Here is a 16,951-nt window from a genome sequence, read left to right on the forward strand (position 1 = left end):
CACAATCACACAACCACAACCCCTGTATCCTTCTTACAAATCCCCCCGCTCAATACACGTACACGAAGCTTTAAATGTCAGCCATGATGTAGTTCAGTCTCCAGTGCCACACTCACTTCGGGTTCTCCTTGTCAGTCATGTTGGCGAACGCCGTCTCCGCGACGGTGGGGAGTGCGCGTCCCTCGGCGCGGTACTGCGCGCGCTGGCGCTCCTTCTTCTTGTTCTCCCAAATGAAGGCGAAGCGGAACACGAAGAAGAGGAGCAGCTCGAGGATGTTGGCGACGAGGAGCGAGCCAATGCCGAGGCTGTACTTTGGTGCCTGGTTGGCTGGACTGTCAGCGCAGGTCGAGGGTCCGCACTCACTCTTGTAGAAGAAGGGGCCAGCAATGTTGCCGATACACGCGCCGAACCAGATCATGCCGGAGACGATCATCTCTGCGGGGTCAGCGAGGCTTTTGTCAGGCGACTCACTCTTCGACTGGCCGCCAGTGTTGGAGGTGATGAGGGACAGCGAGAGCACAAAGGATGCCTGGTATGAGCCGGTGAGGTAGAAGCAGATGAGGCGGCCGACGTAGGCGTGGGTCGGGGCGAGGAGGAAGCCCAGAGCACCCGCAATGGTAGGCAGCATGAAGAGTGCGCAAACGATGGTGCGCGAGTTCTTGGGCAGACGTTCGTTGATGAGCGCGCCGGCACCAATCCAGATGACGACGAGCACTCCCTGCGGGATGCCGAGGAGGGACGTGTGGAGCTGGTTGAACCCGAGGCCCTTGATGACCAGCGTCGAGAAGTTTGAGATGCCTGGCGTGAGCTACACCCTCGAGCTTTGCGCAACTCACCTCCGTTGGGGATATTGGCGATGAACCCGAGCAACATAAACAGCCACGTCTTGTAGTCTGTGAACGCCTCGCGGATCTGGTCCCAGCGGATCTTGCGCTGCTCAATACCCGTCTGCCCCTTGGCGAGACGGGCGATCATCATGAGCTTCTCCTCGTGGTTGAAGCCGCGGAAGGTAGCCGGCGAGTTGGGGAGGATGTACGCGAGGACGCATGCCCACGCGGTACAGAATGCGCCGACGATGATGAACTCGAAGCGCCAGGACGCGATGCTGCTCTTGATATGCCCGATGCCGTACCCGATCAGGCCGCCGCCGGCGACGCCGACCCCGTTCCACATGTACCATGCTGAGATGCGGGAGGGCTGCTCCGCGCGCGTGTAGTACATGGACGTGATGAGCATGAAGGCCGGGTCGGCGATCGCCTCCACCGCGCCGCCGAGCACGCGCAGCGCCGCCAGCGCGGCAAAGTTGTTCACGGCCGCCTGGCACATGAGGAACACGCCCCACATGCCGATGTTGAACGCCAGGTAGTACGCCGGCGGGGAGCGCTGCATCAGCAGGTTGGACGGGATCGCCCATGCCAGCCAGCCGAAGTAGAAGATGGACGAGAGCCAGTTGTAGTCGGTGCCCTTGAGCTTGAGGTCGTCCTTGATGCCTGTGGCGTGAGCCGCTGGGTGGGGAGGGTGGGGATGCCAAGCCGGGACGTGATAGTGGTGCCAAGACGCCGATGTGGGCGTCTACGCCACACGTCACCGCGTGGTGCTGAGGCTCCCCAGCGCTCTCCATCGCTGAATGCATGCGCCTGCATACGAGAACGCAGTGCAGTGCACGTCCGGAACAATGCGGGGCAATAGTGCCCCACATTCCACTATCGGCCCGGCGCGGGTAAACACCAACTCACCAAAGATCGCAGCGTACGACAGCGTCGTCTTGTCCACATACTGTTGGCGTCAGCATCGTCTCGGCCAGGCCAAGACGCACGTAGAAGAAGTAGCAGATGCCCAGCACGGGAAGGATACGGCGGTCAAGCTTGCGCTTGAGCCGTTTCTCCGCCTTGGGGTCCAGCTCCCCCTCGACGCCGTACTTCACCAGGGCCTCAGCATACAGCTCGGCGTTCTGCTGCTTGATCCCCTCGGGCGCGGGGGCGGCCTCGACGTCCGAGTCGTGCGAGACGCTCGCCTTGAGCTCTTCGGGGGGCGCAGTCTGTTCAGTTGGAGTCGCCATGCTGGTGTGTGTGGGGCCGTGGGGTCCTCGCTGCCCCGCACGACCCAGCTTTTATCTGCCCTACTGTAGGTGACCGAGCCTCCGAGAAATCGGCTGGCGCTGCGCTTGTGTGGTGGGCAGGCTGCGCTGGACCTTCCTGCCTGCCTGAGCCGCGCCTAGCCGCCGTCGTAATTGACACAGTGCGTTCCTGCCGGCCGGGCCGTAACTGAGCCTTGACGTGTTGTTGTACTTCCGGGCAAGGTGGGCGGACTAGGCCTCCGGCGCTACGGACGTCGGCCATAGGCGGCCAGACCAGACTGGGCCGACTGGGAGGCGTCGCGCAAGGAGCGCATAGCGCACCCACTCTGCTGTGGGTCGCGCGCTTTGGTCTACTCGCATTCCGTTGCCCAGCCCAGCCCGCCACCAGCCGGCATTCGGCCCGAAATGAAAATAGCCTGCAACTTGGCCGAGGTTGTGGTGGTGGTGGACGCAACATCCTGCAGCTGCAGGTTGCTGACTGTGCGGACCTCACCAGTGCCCCACGACCCCGCCCAGCCCGGCCCTTACTCACATTCGCCGAACGGAGGATAAACCGCTCAACGATCTCCAAGCCCGTCAAGGCCATCCGGGGTCCCAGGGCCCCGCTCGACTTCCAATCGTTCTCTTGCAGGTTGGGTCCGGTCCGAATCATCGGCAGTGCTCAGCAGTCGTGGAACCGTGTCAGCGTGGCGGCGTATGCGCTGGCGACGGGTGGCTTGGATCTGATGGCGACGGAACGGCGCTGGCGTATATAGCTCGGCTGAGTTGCCACTGACGAGGGTCGCTGAGCGTGGTATAGATCTGAGGCTTTTCGACGGACTACAGGCCTCGCTGCGCCATAAAGTCAGAGTAGAGCAGTCAGAGGCCGCCTGGCAGACTCCAGCCTGCAACTTGGCCCGAAGAAGTCCTACGGGCCTGAGTCTACACGTGGCCGGTTGATAGGTCGACCTTGGTCGAGATGGCGTGGCCACAGCGACAGATCCACCCGGTTGGGGCCAGCAAGTCCCGACATCCCGGACACCCGGTGACTCGAGCTGGTGATAACACCTGCTGGGTCGAGGCCTGTGATGAGGAGGCCTGGTGTGCGGGTCGACCGCAGCCTCGCGCAACCTGCCTTTCACAGTATCCGCGAGTACTATTGCACCAGAGGGGAAATGGCGATTAGAGTCCTCGCCCGCGCACACAAGCAGCGGCTGAAGGTCACCATCACGTCGAGTGTGTTCGCTCCTGGATGCCTTGCTTCCTCACCGGCAGTTCAGGCCTGCGCCGTTTGAAGCGGGGTTTGGGGAGGGGTCGGATGTTCAGAGCCATAATCCTTGTCATGGATCGTCGCTGATATGTTACCGACATGCTGGGCTTCTCTCGACAACGTCTGTTCGCCGTTCTCGTTCTCGGCCCGGATAACGCGTGGTGGAGGAGGTACCAGCATGCCGCTAACGGCAGCACGCAACCCCCTGCCTCGGCACCCAATGGCCATGCGATTCCAGTAGCATTCGTGTTCCCACACGCCCTGTTTCATCTCACACTTTGTCCTCATCCTCTCCGTTGGAACAAGCAAAGCATCGCTTGCAGCATGTTCTTGGCTGCCACATTGTCCTGCATGGTGCCCGCGAGCGGGCGGAACTAAACCTCCCTCACCGTAGTGGGAGCCGCGTCGTCGTTGCAGTTGTCGATCTGGGAGGTGTTCCTGACGTCACTTTTGCACGCCATTTCGACGTCGCACCTGCTCCGCCGCCGCCGCCGGCTCCTCTTTAAAGGCGTGACGCTAAGTTCCCCCACCACTTGCACCACCCACTACCCCATCACTGCCGCGACACAATGGGTTTCTGGAACGGCCTCCACATCAAGGTGAGTAGTGATGGGCGGCGGCGTGCTCTGGTCTGGCCTACTCTTGCCCCTCGGCGTTGAGGAGTCGAGCGGGCCAGATTCCCACCCTCCCACCCACCACCTCACCTCGCCACTCGCTAACACCCCCGCCCAGGTCCTCAACATCGCGGCGTTCGCGCTCGGCCTCAGCTCCAACGTCTACACTGTCGTCGGCCCGAACGGCACCTACGGCGACGGCAAGGAGACGTACGTCACGCCGTCCGACTACGCCTTCTGGATCTGGACCCTCATCTACCTTCTCCTCCTCGGCTTCATCTTCTTCCAGTTCACGACTCCCGGCGAGCAGATCATTGTCGAGGCCATCGCGTACCGCTTTGCCTTCCTCGTCACGCTCAACTCGATCTTCCTCTTCCTCTGGTCCCGCGGATGGTACCTCTCGGCCTTTGTGTTTAGCTTGCTCCTCGCGGCGAGCGTGAGCCAGGTCTACTATATCATCAATCGAGACCACTCGCGCCGCGACGGCTGGGGCACTGAGTTGTTCGTCCACCTCCCCTTCTCGCTGTACCACGGCTGTGAGTGGTGTCCTGCATTGACAGAGCTGGAGCTGATTTCCCAGGGACCATTGTCCTCATCGTCATCGCCCTCTTCCAGGCGTTCGGCGTCGACTCGAGCATCTCCAAGGCCGGCTTCTGGACCAAGTTCTTTGTCTTCCTCGCCTTTGTCTTCCTCGAGTCGACGGCTGCGGGTTACGCCTTTGCCACGGCGCAGGGTGACCCCGCCGGTGCCTCGGTCATCGCCTGGGCCCTCTTCTCCATCTGTACGTTGTGCCCTGGGGACGGCCACCTAACACCGCAGTCATCCACCAGGAGGTTCCCTTCATTCGCTGGTCGGCCTTTGCCTTCTTCATCCTCTCGCTCTTCGCCATTCTCAAGGCCCTCTAGTGCGTCGAGTGCTACATTCACGTGCTACATGCTAACGTGCCTAGCTCGTCGTGGCGCACTGGCTCGAACATCCTCCACGATGACGAGCGCGCCCCTCTTATTGCCGGCGAGGCCTAATCTACCTCCCACTCTCCCCATCCGATCCTGTTACGAATCGTCACGAGCTCCCACGCAAGGCTTCCCGAGTCTAACGCTTAATCCGTCGCTGGGCAGTGTCAAAGTGAAGGCGAAGTCGAAGTCGAAGAAATGAAAGATGCACTGAAGTGAAGGCGAATGGGCGGTCTACTTTGCTAATCTCGTGCTGCGGCGCGTACCGTTGGAAGGAGGTGGTGCGGCTTTGGGTTCGGTCTTGGGCTTGGGTTCAGCTTTGGCAGCCTTGGGCTTAGACTCGGCCTTGGGCTTGGGCTCCGTCTTGGCCTTCTTCGCCGGTTTCTCGTCACCGTCAGCCGTGACCGCATCGGTCTTCGCGGGCTTGTCCTCCTTCGGTGCCCTCTTCTTGGGCGTCTTGGCCTCCTCCACAAAGCCGCCCTTCTGACCAAGGGCAACGATAGCGTCGTACGCGCCTTGCTCGACAGGCTGGACACCTGACGGGTCAGCGACTTTCCTTCAATCCCTTTGACCCACTCAAACGGCCGCGGTTGATCAACGCCATGCTTTGGATAGCCTTGAGACCCGCTGCGCCGATGTACGAAATCGGCCCAGGCGGCGCCGCCTTGCCAACCAGCGACTTGATGAAGGAGAGCGTGACGGGGTGCTGCAGACGCGCGATGAAGCGCACAGAGACCATGTACCATGTTGGATTGGACTGGTCCGACTTGGCATCGAAGTAGGGGTGGGAGCTGGTAGGTGAGCACGGGAGTGAACATCCCCTACCTACGGGTCCCAGGATGTGTCTGAAGAAGTCAGTGTGGAACAGCGCAATAGGATAAGGAAAGGAAGGAAGCACGGCAAGAACGCCGAGGAAGGCGAGGAGAAAGGTGGCACGTACAGTCTGGATAGCCCTCCTTGGAGATCTCAGCCAAGGCGTAGACACCTGCGATGGGTGAGCTACCTAGTCATGCGATAACCCATACCTGGCACCTTGCAGTTGCTGTGATAGAACAGCACCTGGTGGGTCAGCAGAAGAGGGAGCATTCATGACCCACCTTGTCGCCAAGCTTCATCTTCTCCTTCATAATGTTCTTGGCCTCGTGGCTGCGCACGCCTGGACGTAAGTTATGAATGCAGCCAGGAAATCTCACCATCCCATGGCGATTCTCTGTCTCTTGTCAGCTGGCTCCAAGATGTTTCCTTCTCAGCTGACGTACCCCATCTCCTCGAAGTCGTCGACAGAGAACTGGGTGGTGAGCTGTCTCTCGTGCAATCTGAAGCTCACCTTGACATCTTTTCCCTTCACAATGCGCGTGTCGGGCTCAGCCTTCATAAGCCAAGGCATGGTGGTGCAGGTGGTGATGAGTAACGAGTAATGTTGACAAGGGAAGATCGAGATGGCGACGCGACCGACTTCATGACGCCAACCCAGGACGCGGTCGGCTCAATATTCCCACGGTCGCCCCAACCATCTCAAACCTCCACTCAAGATTTCCAGTCCACCTGCACAAGAGCAACTAGAGCACAACATTACATCGCCCATCCCGCACAATGTCGCTGCCAACGAAGCGCAAGCACGTCGTATTCGACGGCGCTGAGGCCGAGGCCGAGGCTGGCCCATCGACAATCCACCCCGACCGCGCGTACATCCACCCCGACCGCGCGGGCTTCCACCCCGACCGTGCAGCTGCGATCGATGCCGCCCAGCCCGCAGCCAAGAAGCCCAAGGTGGGTATGGAGAGCGAAACGAGCTGACGGCAGGTCAAATCCGGCAAGAAGAAGCAGTACCTTGCTAAGAAGGCGCGAAGGCAGCGCAAGCTCAAGGCGGCGAAGAAGGCTGCCGCGCCGAAGAACCAGGAGTGGAACGGGGAGGAGAGCGAGAGCGACGATGAGAGCGAGGACGAGGATGATGACGAGGAGGAGAGCGAGAAGGAGGAGGCGAACGGCAAGCCTGAGCCTTCAGTATCAGCACCAGTCGACGGTGCGGCTGACGGCGCTGCTGCTGAGGAGGACGAGCGCGCCAAGCGGAAAGCTGAGAAGCGAGCCATTGGTGACGGGCGGAAAGAGGAGCGCAAAGCGAAGCGCGCCGCCGAGAGGAAGACCAAGGCGGCAGGACAGCCCAATGGAGAGGCATCGACTTTGGCCCCAGCCCCAGCAGCGACATTATCAACCGCACAGGCAGCATCAGACGACGAGGACGATGACGAGGCCGGCGCCGCGGCAGACGACGACGACGAAGTCGAGGACTACGAGCACCCCGAGCTCGAGGACGGCGCGATCCCCGACCTGCCGACACGGCTCACCCGCTCGCCATCACCTCCCCCGCTGGAGCCATTCCCCCTCCCGCGTATGGCGCCGGCGCCCGACGCGGCCGTGTTGAGCAGGCAGGGCATGCCGACTGGTCTCGAAGACGCAGTGTTCATTGACCAGGGGCTGCGCGCCGGCGTCGCGGACCTCGCGGCGTCTTTGGGGTCTGGCACGGCGGGCCTGAGCGAGCGGACGCAGAAGCGCCTTGCCGAGCTGGGCGTGGACGAGTTCTTCGCTGTCCAGGCTGCGATCCTCCCCCACCTGCTCAGCCTGCCGCTTGTGCCCCTGCCTCACGCCCAGCTGAGCGACTACCTCGTCTCTGCGCCGACTGGTAGCGGCAAGACGCTGGCTTATGCCGTTCCGATTGTCGAGGTGCTGCGCCAGCGTGTGGTCCCACGCCTGCGCGCGCTCATTGTGCTGCCTACGCGGGACCTCGTGATGCAGGTGCGCGAGACACTGGAGGCACTGGCGAAGGGTACTGGGTTGTTGGTGAGTTTGACGGTACACCAGGTTGCTAACTCTGGCAGATTGGAAGCGTCACCGGCCAGCACTCATTCGCACACGAGCAGGCCCAGCTCGTTGGCGAGCTCGACGAGCAGCTCCTCGGCGGGTCTTCGAAGCTCGACATCCTCATCGCCACGCCTGGAAGGCTGATGGACCACCTGGCGAGCACGCCAAACTTTACACTCCAGCACTTGCGCTTCCTGGTAAGTTTGTCGATGACGTGCATAAGCTTACACCCAGGTCATCGACGAGGCAGACCGCCTGCTCACGCAGAGCTTCCAGAACTGGCTTGCCCAGGTCCTCGCCCATGCTCGGCCGCCAACCGCCAAGGAGGCCAGCAAGACGAGCACACACGATGCTGTTGCTTCGAGCTGGGCTGAGCCACTGGGACTGGCGAGCGGCGATTGGGAGGGCTCAGACGCCGTTCAGAGCACTGTGGGTTTCGCTAAATCTCGATGACGCTAACCCGCCAGTGCCAGAAGCTGTTGTTCTCGGCTACGCTCACCCGCGACCCTGCCAAGGTCGCTGCCCTGGACCTCGCATCACCACAGTATTACATTGTGCAGTCGACCTCCAACCCTCTCAGTGCCACGGCTGTTGGCTCGTCGTTCGCGCTGCCTTCAGAGCTTACAGAACGCATGCTCATCCTCCCACCTGCGCTCAAGCCTCTCAACCTTATCCACCTGCTCCACGCTCCCCAGTTCAACGCGACACCAGCGCTCGTCTTCACCAAGTCGGTCGAGGCTGCCACCCGCCTCGTCAAGCTCCTCGAGTTCTTCGAGGACGCGTTCATCGGCGGAAACAAGCGCGTCACAGTGCGAGGGTACACACGAGACATGGCTCCAGCGGAGCGCAAGCGCCTTCTCAAGGACTTCTCCGACGGCAAGGTCGATGTTATCGTCTGTTCGGACCTGGTGGCACGCGGTATGGACCTGCCTCAGGTCGCTCACGCCATCTCGTACGACACCCCGCTCGACATGACCAAGTACGTCCACCGTGCAGGCCGTACTGCGCGTGCAGGGCGCGAGGGCACTGCCTGGACGCTTGTGGAGAAGCAGGAAGCTCTCCACTTCAAGGGCATGCTCAAGGGCGCAGGGCACGAAGCGGCTGTCAAGAAGGTCAAGGTCAAGGAGGACGAGCTCGAGGGCTACAAGGAGAGTTACGACATCGCTATGAAGCGATTGCGCGAGGTGTACGGACGGGAGTAGGGTGCTGGCTAGGAGGTGTATCTTGTTGGGACCCAGGTCATCATCACATGCATGTCATAATAGACTCCGGGCGCGTAGCACGCGACGTCGCATTTACGATGGGTCGAGCAAGCATCGCCACAATATGGCTATTCCTGCTTATGTAATTCCCCGGACGCCGCTATGACACCGTCGTCGCTACCCCGCATTTCCCTGCAACTGACCGTCCATCGACGCATCGCTTCAAGACAACAACACTGACATTCTTGCAACGACGACGACGACTTGGGCCCATACAACACTGCCCGAGCCACAATGGCGTATCCGGGCGGAGGATCACCAGTGCGGCCGAGCATCGAGCGGCTCGGCACGAGCGTCTCGACCGGCGGGCACGGCGTGCTGCTGAATGACGACTCGTCGATCGACGAGGGCGAGACGGTGGGCAGCTGCGCCTCTGGCCTGCAAGCTGACATATGCCAGGTCGAGTCGTTAATGTCCAAGCTGGCCATTGAACGGAGAGTGCAGTACGGCGCGGAGAAGATGCTCGACGTGAGTTGTGGCTTTGTGCGCTAGTCGCTTACGCCCAGGTGATGGAGCAGCGGACCGGCGACAGTCAGGAACAGATCAAGGAGCGCATCACTGCGCAGCTCGAGGTGTCCAACGACAAGATTAAGCTGCTCGAGTCCAAGCTCGAGAAGCTGCGAGGTGGGTTCGGCTCTTTCTGCCAGCTGACGGAAGGTGCACAACAGCCGAGGGCTCCGCGGGGGCCGAAGCGCCTGAACGGGACCGCGCCGCTCTCGACCTCGGCGTCGAGCTCGATGCTGCTCGGGCCTGGGCGGCCTTCGCGCCCGGGAACGGCGCTAGCCCGAGCCCCGCTCACGCCGGAGCGCAGCGCGCCGCCCGACTTCTTCAGCTCAGGGACGCCGAGCAAGCGCTCGCAGGCGCCGTCGTCGGCGCTCGCGTCCAGCGCCGAGGAGGGGTACTTTGCGTACAAGCCCAGCGGGGACGAGGACGCCAGCACGGCGATCCAGCAGGATGCGTACCGCGCCACGGCGCGCCAGCTGCGCGCGCTCGCCCACGCCGCGACCGAGGGCAAGGGCAAGACTGCCGAGCGCGGCGACGAGCCGTGGGACGCAATGACGCGCCTCACCGACCTGTTCAAGCAGAGCCCTGCGCTCCGGCGGCACGTCGAGATCGAGGACGTGCTCCAGAGCGTGCTCCTCTTCCTCGCTGACGACTCGACGTCCCGCCGTCGCGCGGCAGCGTACCGCTTACTGCGGTACATGCTGACGCGGCTGAACTGGGGGCGCATGATCAACGGCGGGCTGCAGTGGATCATTATTCGGTGAGCTGCACCAGTGATTGATCTGGTAGGAGCTCACAGAACAGGACATTCACACGCGACGCCAAGGCCGTTCACGAGCGCGAGCAGGCCCTCCGCCTCCTCCGCACCGTTGTCGTTCTGCCCGAGCTCAGTCCCCGCGAAATCGGCATCCTCCACCGCGCTTCCGTCGCCAGCGTGATCGAGGACCCGATCGCAGTGCTCCTCCGCCACAGGGTACCCCTCCAACAAGGCCTGGTACGGGCCATCGTCAGCGCAGCCGAGAACCAGGACGACGCGATGCGTATCATCTGCATGGAGACGCTGGTAGAGATCGCGCTGCTCGACCTCGAGTGCCTGCTCAGAGCGGACGCGTTCCGCATCGTGCTGAATGCGCTCAAGGACGGGCCTTGGGAACTTGGGCTGGGGATCACGGGCTCGCTGCTCTATCTTGTCAACCTGCCTGCGACACGCGAGATGCTGATACCCGGGTCTGATGTCGAGGTGGGTTGCGTTATTCCGAAGAAGCTGACCCGCCAGACTGTGCTCGTTGGCTTGACCGAGAACTATGGTAAAGTGTCCCTGCGGCACATGCAGCGCCACCTTGACGAGCTGGACCACTGTGTCCGCAACGTCGGCATGCTGCTCGGTACTTGGTCGGGCATGCTCTATCTCTGCATGGACAACTACCGCGCCGTCAAGTCGCTCATCAGCTCGTTGCATGTGCCAATGTCTGAGATGAGGGTATGTCAGCTGTAACGCCACGGCATCGTAGCTGACACCAGCCAGAACGCCCTGCTAGACCTCTTCTTCAGCGCCTTCCGAATCAAGGCACCGTCATGGACTTCGGCGTTCCTCGACGGCCGCCGATTAACAGTGTACAACCGCACGTTCGACGCGTCGAACCAGCTGCAGGAAACGCTCGACGAGGACGAGCCACCACAGCCGCTTAATCTTTGCGACCACTACGTCGCGTTCCTGTTGGCAGTCTTCATCGAATCTGGGCTGATCGAGGTGAGGTGGCCAATCGCTCAGGTGCTGACCTCTCAGGCTCTGGTCGCACTGGTCCAGGACGAAGAGTGCGAGCAGAGTGTGCGCCGCAAAGCGACATTACTACTGGGCGAGCTCCTGCAGTTAGCAAATCGAGTGCTGCCGCTTCAATACGCCGCCCAGATCCAGGTAAGCTGCTTCGCCAGACCTCAGCTAACAAGCAGTCACTACCCCGCCTGTTCTCTGGTGTCACAGAGTTCTCCAAACCCGATGAGCGGAACGCTGCACTCTCCGCGCTCTCCTCCATCGACAGCCTGTTCCGCAATAACCGCAAGAGGGTACATGGCGAAGTTGTCAGGCAGAGCCGACTGGCTCCCAGCTCGGTGCAAGAGTCGCTCAAGCGGAGCCAGCGGCAGGTACAGCAGGTCAAGCTCCGCCTCGGGTTGCAGATGGACGACAAGGCGTTCCAGCTCATGATCAACGAGTCAGGGGTGAGTGCAGGCTTGTACCATTGATCATAGCACTGACAACGCCAGGTCTTACTCTCGCGAGACCATACCAAGTGGAACTACGACGTCATCATGGACCTGCTCCAAGGCCCGCTCCTCAACCCCAAGCGCTTAGACGAGGTCATGAAGGCGACCAAGTTCATCCGGCGCCTCTTCTCCTTCCTCCATCCGTTCAACAACCGGTTTAGCAGCATCCTGCGAACGAGAGTGAGTTGGGACCTTTTCACCACCGTCTAACTCTACAGCCAAACCACAAATGGGTCCGCCTGGCCTGCGCGCTGCTGACCACTCTGATGGTCAACCCCGAGGGACAGCGCGCACTCTCAGAGGACAAACTCCTGCGACAGATGGTCGACTGCCTCACCGAGCTCGACCAATATGCTGGCCAGCCGAGCGCCCAACCCGTGTTCGCGAGAGACAGGCTGGAGAACACACTGTCGTACGGGTATTTTGAGATGATCGGCACTCTCAGCAAGCACACCGCAGGGATTAAGTGGGTACTACTCAGTCGTAATCGAGCACTAACGATCAGACTGCTGGAGAAATTCAAGTTCTTCACTTGCTTCCACCACCTGTGCGAGCTGCGGTCACGCGAGGACATCATCAAGCTCATCATCGAGTGCTTCGACTACACCATGTGAGTCTTCTATGTGTGACCTTTGCTGATTCCAGTGACGCACACCAGAGAATCGTGCTCTCCAAGGCTCTCACTTCGAGCTACATGGTGAGTTGGTCCGCGGAAACCTTTCCTAACTCTCGCAGGAGACACGCCTATTCGCGACCCACCACCTTGGTCGCCTGCTGAACGAGTCACCTGATCTCACCGACTGGGCAATCCAGCTCCTCATCACTCAGCTGTACGACCCCGCTCTCGACGTCTGCGAGATTGCCGTCATGTACCTCGAGGGGGCGTGCACCGACCCCGTCAACCTCGAAAAGGTTGTCCATCTCTCACCGACGTTGGATCACCTCGGTGACATTGCTGCCAACTTGTATTTGAGGTGGGTTTGAATTGCATCGGTGTGCTGGCTAACCCACCAGGTTCATGTCCACGTCCGTCGGTTTCAGATATCTCCAGCACGCCAACTACGTCGACTACGAGCTCGAGAACTGGCTAGCCGATCAAAACCTTCTCTACGTTATCGAGGTCGAGACCTTTGTGTCCAAGACGATCCGGCCGTTCGCACGTGACTCGGTCGACGACTACTGGGAGTACGAGGGCACAGCGCCAACCCACTTCTTTGGCGAGCTGTGCAAGACACCCGAGGGGTGCCAGTACTTGAGAGAGAAGGGGCTCGTGCCTGCCTTTGCCGAGATTGTGCGGCAGCACGGCATGGAGGCGTCGGACCAGGCGCTCATGACGAGCGTGAAGAGTGCCCTCTGGGTATTGGTGAGTTGTGGAGTTCGCGTCGTCACAGCAACTGACACCACAGGGTAACATCGGGTCCACAGAAGGCGGACTCGCCTTCCTCGAAGATGAGGAGATAATCGACGTTATCATTGAGATCGCTGAGAAGTCACCAGTCCTGACATTGAAGGGGTGAGTCATCTCACCTGCTTGTGTATACGACCCTTGAGCTGACTCGGCAGAACGTCCTTCTTCGTCATTGGCCTCATCTCGTCCACGCAGATGGGAGCCGAGATCTTAGAGGAGTACGGTTGGGTCGCTACGCGCACTCCTATGGGCCAGACAACAGGGCTGTGCTTGCCAAACGACCTGACGCGCTTCGCACACATCGAGCCGTGGAAGCCAAGGCGTGTTGACCCAACAACGCCGCCGCTGCCTGTGCTCACTGGCCTCGAGGGAGAAGTGATGGGCATGATCTCCAAGCTGAGCAATTATGTGCTTGCAGCAGGAGCCATGAACAATCTCAAACGGTGGGTGACAGGTTGACTTTTGCTGACCCACCAGTGTCCGCAACCGCCACCCCCGTTTGTTCCACTCCGTAACCTTCTTCCACCGAGCAATGCGGGCCATCTCGACCAACCACTTCCAAGCCCCCGTGAGGAAGTTCATCCTCGACCTGTTCGACGTCGAGATCGGACCACACACACTACCGAGGCTAGCGCACGTAGAGCGAGGGTCGTACATCCAAGGCCCGCCCCACCCAGACGTCATCCCCACCGAGGTGCTACCAGGTGCCACGCCGATGGTCGACAGCCCCGGCGTTGTGGATAACATTTCGCCCACGGACGCAGATAGCCGGCCACGAGCGAGCTCGTCGCCGGGCCGTGAACCCCCAAGCCGTGAACGCCGCACACGGAGCATCACCATCTCGGACATTGCGGGCTCGAGCAGCAATACGCCCACACCAAAGGCCACGGCGGAAAGCAGAGTGGAGCCACAGGCTGCACCGCCGCACGAAGAGGGCAGCAACCGCGTCAATGGGGAGCAAGTACATCACGAACCAGAGGAGACACACGCTCTATGAGAGCGAGCTGTATGTATGTGCAGGCATGATCTTGATCGCCAGAGTGGACTACTCACCTTGTGACACTGATAGCAGCATGGACGACTCGGCCCCGAAACGTCGAATGCAGCAGGTGTGACGACGTGCCTACCTTTTGACGCACGGGCCGCCTTCCCTCCTGGCCTCCACCCGACATGTCCACCACCTGTGTCTTCCTCGCCTTCCTCGTCTTCCTCGCCTTCCCTCAGTCATGTCGCTGCGCTGTCGCCGGTCGTCATTTCTCTCCCTCTCCCCCCGTCTCCCCATCTCTTATTCTCCTCCTCGCATCATCTCTTCATCCCACTCTCTTCCACTCTTCAACTCACTCCTCCCGTCCACTCACACCTCTCACCACCTCTCACTGCCTCATCACCATGAGCCAACGACCCCTCCTCCCACCGCGTAGAACCAACACTAACGCTCCGCAACAAAAGCAAATGCTGCCCCCAGCCGCGGCTAGCAACCCACCCCAGCAGCGCATGCTACCCCGGCGCTCGGAAACACCTTCCCCCTTCATCGACAGCAACCCACCTCAGGCGCTCCGCCACTTTGCGAGCCAGCGCTTCCAAGGAGACGAGTACGAGCAGGACGACGTGCCCCTCTTTCCTTCCTCCCAGCCCGAGAGGACCCTCTTCCCTTCCTCCCAGCCTGAGAGGCTGAGACGCACCGACGCGTACCGGCCTCAAACGGCGACAGGGACGGGGCACCGAGTTGTCGCGCAGAGCCCGCTCGTCCCCCAGCGGAACTTGTCCCACACGGCCTCGATGGCGCCGCTGCAGTCGCAGTATACTCAATTCTCGACCATGGAAGAGCACCAGCCACCGCCCCCGTCGCAGTCGCAGACCGTGCCGCAAAAGAACCAGACCAGCAGCATCATTAGGGACACCGTTGATCGTGAGTGGTGAAGTGGACCGCACTGACAGCAGGCATCGAGCACAAGGTGGCTGGATTAGTCGAGTCTATGCAGGCAAACCGCGATGCCTTACACGACCTGAAGACGAGCTTACGTGCTCTCCCGACGCGCGAGGAAGTCAGGGAGGAGGTACAGGAGACTGGTAGGTGCTCACAAGGAGTCGCACCTAACGCCACAGTCGCACAGAGCTTAGCGGACGTGGTGTCCAGCCTTACCACTGCCGTCCAGAATGCCGTCCAGCCGCTCGTCAAGACAACGTCTGGGATTGCAGCCGAATTAGAGAAGGTCAAGACTGCCGTTAGCAACCTCAGCAGCCCCAGCGGAGGATCGAGCAGCGGTGACGGAGAAGGAGTAAGCTTGCCTCCCCAGACGCGACACAAGCTAACAACCTCAGACCACCGCCCGCCTCCTAGAAGTTCTTATCGACAGACTCAAGCCGATGGATGAGCTCAAGGACGCGCTTCATAATATCAAGGATCTCCCGCAGGCCATTATCGCCGTCACGACCTTTGCCGACGCCGTCTCGCTCCTCAAGACCAAGGTGGCCGACGGCTTACGCGAACACGAGGCGTCTCTCACGCCTCCTGCTACCCAGGCCAGACGCGCATCGGAGGATGCACTGCAAGGAAGACAGAACAGGATCGCACCGACGGCCTCCTCAGCGACCCTCAACTGGCTCTCCCAGCCACAGCCGCCAACGCCAGCCTCTCTCGCCACGCCTCCCTCCCCGGCCATCGCTGAACTTGCCGCGATCATGAAGGTCGTGCATGACGATTTGTCGTACTTGAAGGTTGCGGGCTTGGCCGACGTCCATGGAACCATGCGGAAGCTCAATGATGTGGTGACCGCACAGGCAGCTGCAATGGAGACGGCAGCGGAAAACGTTGCCGAGCTTCGCAAGGGCATCGATGCCATCGAGGTGGTCGCCGCGGCCAGAAAGTCGGGGGAAGGCGCCTCATCGCTCGACCCGGCGCCAGTCAACGTACCCGCAACCACTACCACCCTCAAGCGCAAGGCCCCCGTCCGAAAGCCCAAGGCAGAGCCTTTCACCCCTGAGCTGGACTCCATCGAGCAGATCGACGATGTCTTCGGCCCTGTTGTGCCCAATGAGGCTGAGGGCCCAGCGAACAAGAAGAAGAAGGCAGCTCCAAAGAAGCGGGCGGCGACCACTGCCGCTCCAAAGAAGGCCCCTGCCCGTGCTGCTACTACCGCCAAGAAGGCCCCCGCGAGGTCAGCAACGACGACAGCAGCAGCGCGGGCCAAGAAGCCCGTTATCGTCCTGGACTCGGACGACAGTCTCGAGAGCCGCTCGCCCGATACGCCAGACAACTCGCCACTTGCCTCGGTTAACGACAACAATGTCATCCCTCTGGACGTCGACGTTCCCGTTCATGTCACGAGGAGTGTCGTTCGGCGCCTGTCGTCGCCTGCCGCGCCCACGTCCAGCCGCGTGCCGTTGCCCATGCCGCGCTCGTCGCCTGCGGTTCCCAACCTGGCAGTGGCCAATGCCAGCGGCAGCAACCTGCCTCCGGCCAGACCTCATTTCGCGAGACTGGCCTCGCCCGACGAGGAAGACCTGGACGAGGCCGCGATGGACGCCCAGATTGGCATCTTCTAATCGAGACGACGCGACTGGGGCGTTGTGTATAGAGGAGTTGTGTGTAGGTTTGTGCGTAGGAGCATCTGGTACGAGTACACGCCGTGCCGATGCCGTGTGCCATAGCTGTGCCATATGAGAGCCAAGAAGTCAACGGGCAAGCTGTATATGCATCATGCCGAATGTGAGTCGTCAGCCAGCGCGCCAAAAGGATGCCGGTGTTACCGTTCAAGCGCCA

At 61.0% G+C, this 16,951-nt stretch overlaps 6 protein-coding genes across 9 annotated transcripts; 4 read left to right on the top strand and 2 right to left on the bottom strand.

Moving 5' to 3' along the window:
- Positions 1–112: 112 nt before the first annotated feature.
- On the bottom strand, positions 113–2,142 carry SPCC757.13_4 (putative transporter; the record flags this gene model as incomplete). The annotated part of the gene is made up of 6 exons (XM_062771963.1): positions 1,817–2,142; positions 1,737–1,776; positions 837–1,490; positions 472–798; positions 364–435; positions 113–327 (listed from the first exon to the last, which is right to left on the bottom strand). Exons 1-6 carry the CDS (start codon positions 2,057–2,059, stop codon positions 113–115), a joined length of 1,551 nt encoding a protein of 516 aa, XP_062627947.1. The 5' UTR covers positions 2,060–2,142.
- Positions 2,143–3,846: 1,704 nt separating this feature from the next.
- On the top strand, positions 3,847–5,119 carry LOC62_04G005431 (uncharacterized protein). The gene is made up of 5 exons (XM_062771964.1): positions 3,847–3,925; positions 4,059–4,476; positions 4,521–4,721; positions 4,760–4,844; positions 4,890–5,119. The coding sequence occupies exons 1-5, from the start codon at positions 3,896–3,898 to the stop codon at positions 4,960–4,962; spliced, it is 807 nt and encodes a 268-aa protein (XP_062627948.1). The 5' UTR covers positions 3,847–3,895; the 3' UTR covers positions 4,963–5,119.
- On the bottom strand, positions 5,096–6,301 carry THYN1 (Thymocyte nuclear protein 1). Its single transcript, XM_062771965.1, has 9 exons — positions 6,221–6,301; positions 6,153–6,181; positions 6,087–6,103; positions 5,991–6,049; positions 5,919–5,952; positions 5,834–5,878; positions 5,723–5,738; positions 5,470–5,684; positions 5,096–5,429 (listed from the first exon to the last, which is right to left on the bottom strand). Exons 1-9 carry the CDS (start codon positions 6,278–6,280, stop codon positions 5,128–5,130), a joined length of 777 nt encoding a protein of 258 aa, XP_062627949.1. The 5' UTR covers positions 6,281–6,301; the 3' UTR covers positions 5,096–5,127.
- A 167-nt stretch (positions 6,302–6,468) lies between these two features.
- On the top strand, positions 6,469–8,969 carry dbp6 (ATP-dependent RNA helicase dbp6). Its single transcript, XM_062771966.1, has 5 exons — positions 6,469–6,663; positions 6,697–7,731; positions 7,770–7,949; positions 7,987–8,181; positions 8,220–8,969. The coding sequence occupies exons 1-5, from the start codon at positions 6,487–6,489 to the stop codon at positions 8,952–8,954; spliced, it is 2,322 nt and encodes a 773-aa protein (XP_062627950.1). The 5' UTR covers positions 6,469–6,486; the 3' UTR covers positions 8,955–8,969.
- A 225-nt stretch (positions 8,970–9,194) lies between these two features.
- ste20_3 (Target of rapamycin complex 2 subunit ste20) lies at positions 9,195–14,192 on the top strand. Of its 4 annotated transcripts, none has more exons than XM_062771968.1 (16): positions 9,195–9,371; positions 9,414–9,482; positions 9,521–10,278; positions 10,323–10,998; positions 11,044–11,268; positions 11,305–11,433; positions 11,469–11,735; positions 11,781–11,960; positions 11,999–12,246; positions 12,286–12,390; positions 12,426–12,477; positions 12,516–12,754; positions 12,795–13,143; positions 13,187–13,293; positions 13,344–13,631; positions 13,666–14,192. In XM_062771968.1, exons 1-16 carry the CDS (start codon positions 9,249–9,251, stop codon positions 14,183–14,185), a joined length of 4,335 nt encoding a protein of 1,444 aa, XP_062627952.1. In that variant the 5' UTR covers positions 9,195–9,248; the 3' UTR covers positions 14,186–14,192. The 4 variants fall into 4 exon arrangements, with proteins under 4 accessions (XP_062627952.1, XP_062627953.1, XP_062627954.1 ...); XM_062771969.1 differs by having other exon boundaries at positions 10,323–10,758; positions 10,795–10,998; positions 11,044–11,433; XM_062771967.1 differs by having other exon boundaries at positions 9,521–9,638; positions 9,672–10,278; positions 11,044–11,433.
- A 490-nt stretch (positions 14,193–14,682) lies between these two features.
- On the top strand, positions 14,683–16,734 carry LOC62_04G005435 (uncharacterized protein; the record flags this gene model as incomplete). Its single annotated transcript, XM_062771971.1, has 4 exons — positions 14,683–15,097; positions 15,130–15,258; positions 15,295–15,467; positions 15,511–16,734. The coding sequence occupies 4 exons, from the start codon at positions 14,683–14,685 to the stop codon at positions 16,732–16,734; spliced, it is 1,941 nt and encodes a 646-aa protein (XP_062627955.1).
- Positions 16,735–16,951: the final 217 nt, after the last annotated feature.

Source organism: Vanrija pseudolonga, chromosome 4 (genome assembly GCF_020906515.1).
Source record: "Vanrija pseudolonga chromosome 4, complete sequence".
NCBI lineage: Eukaryota > Fungi > Basidiomycota > Tremellomycetes > Trichosporonales > Trichosporonaceae > Vanrija > Vanrija pseudolonga.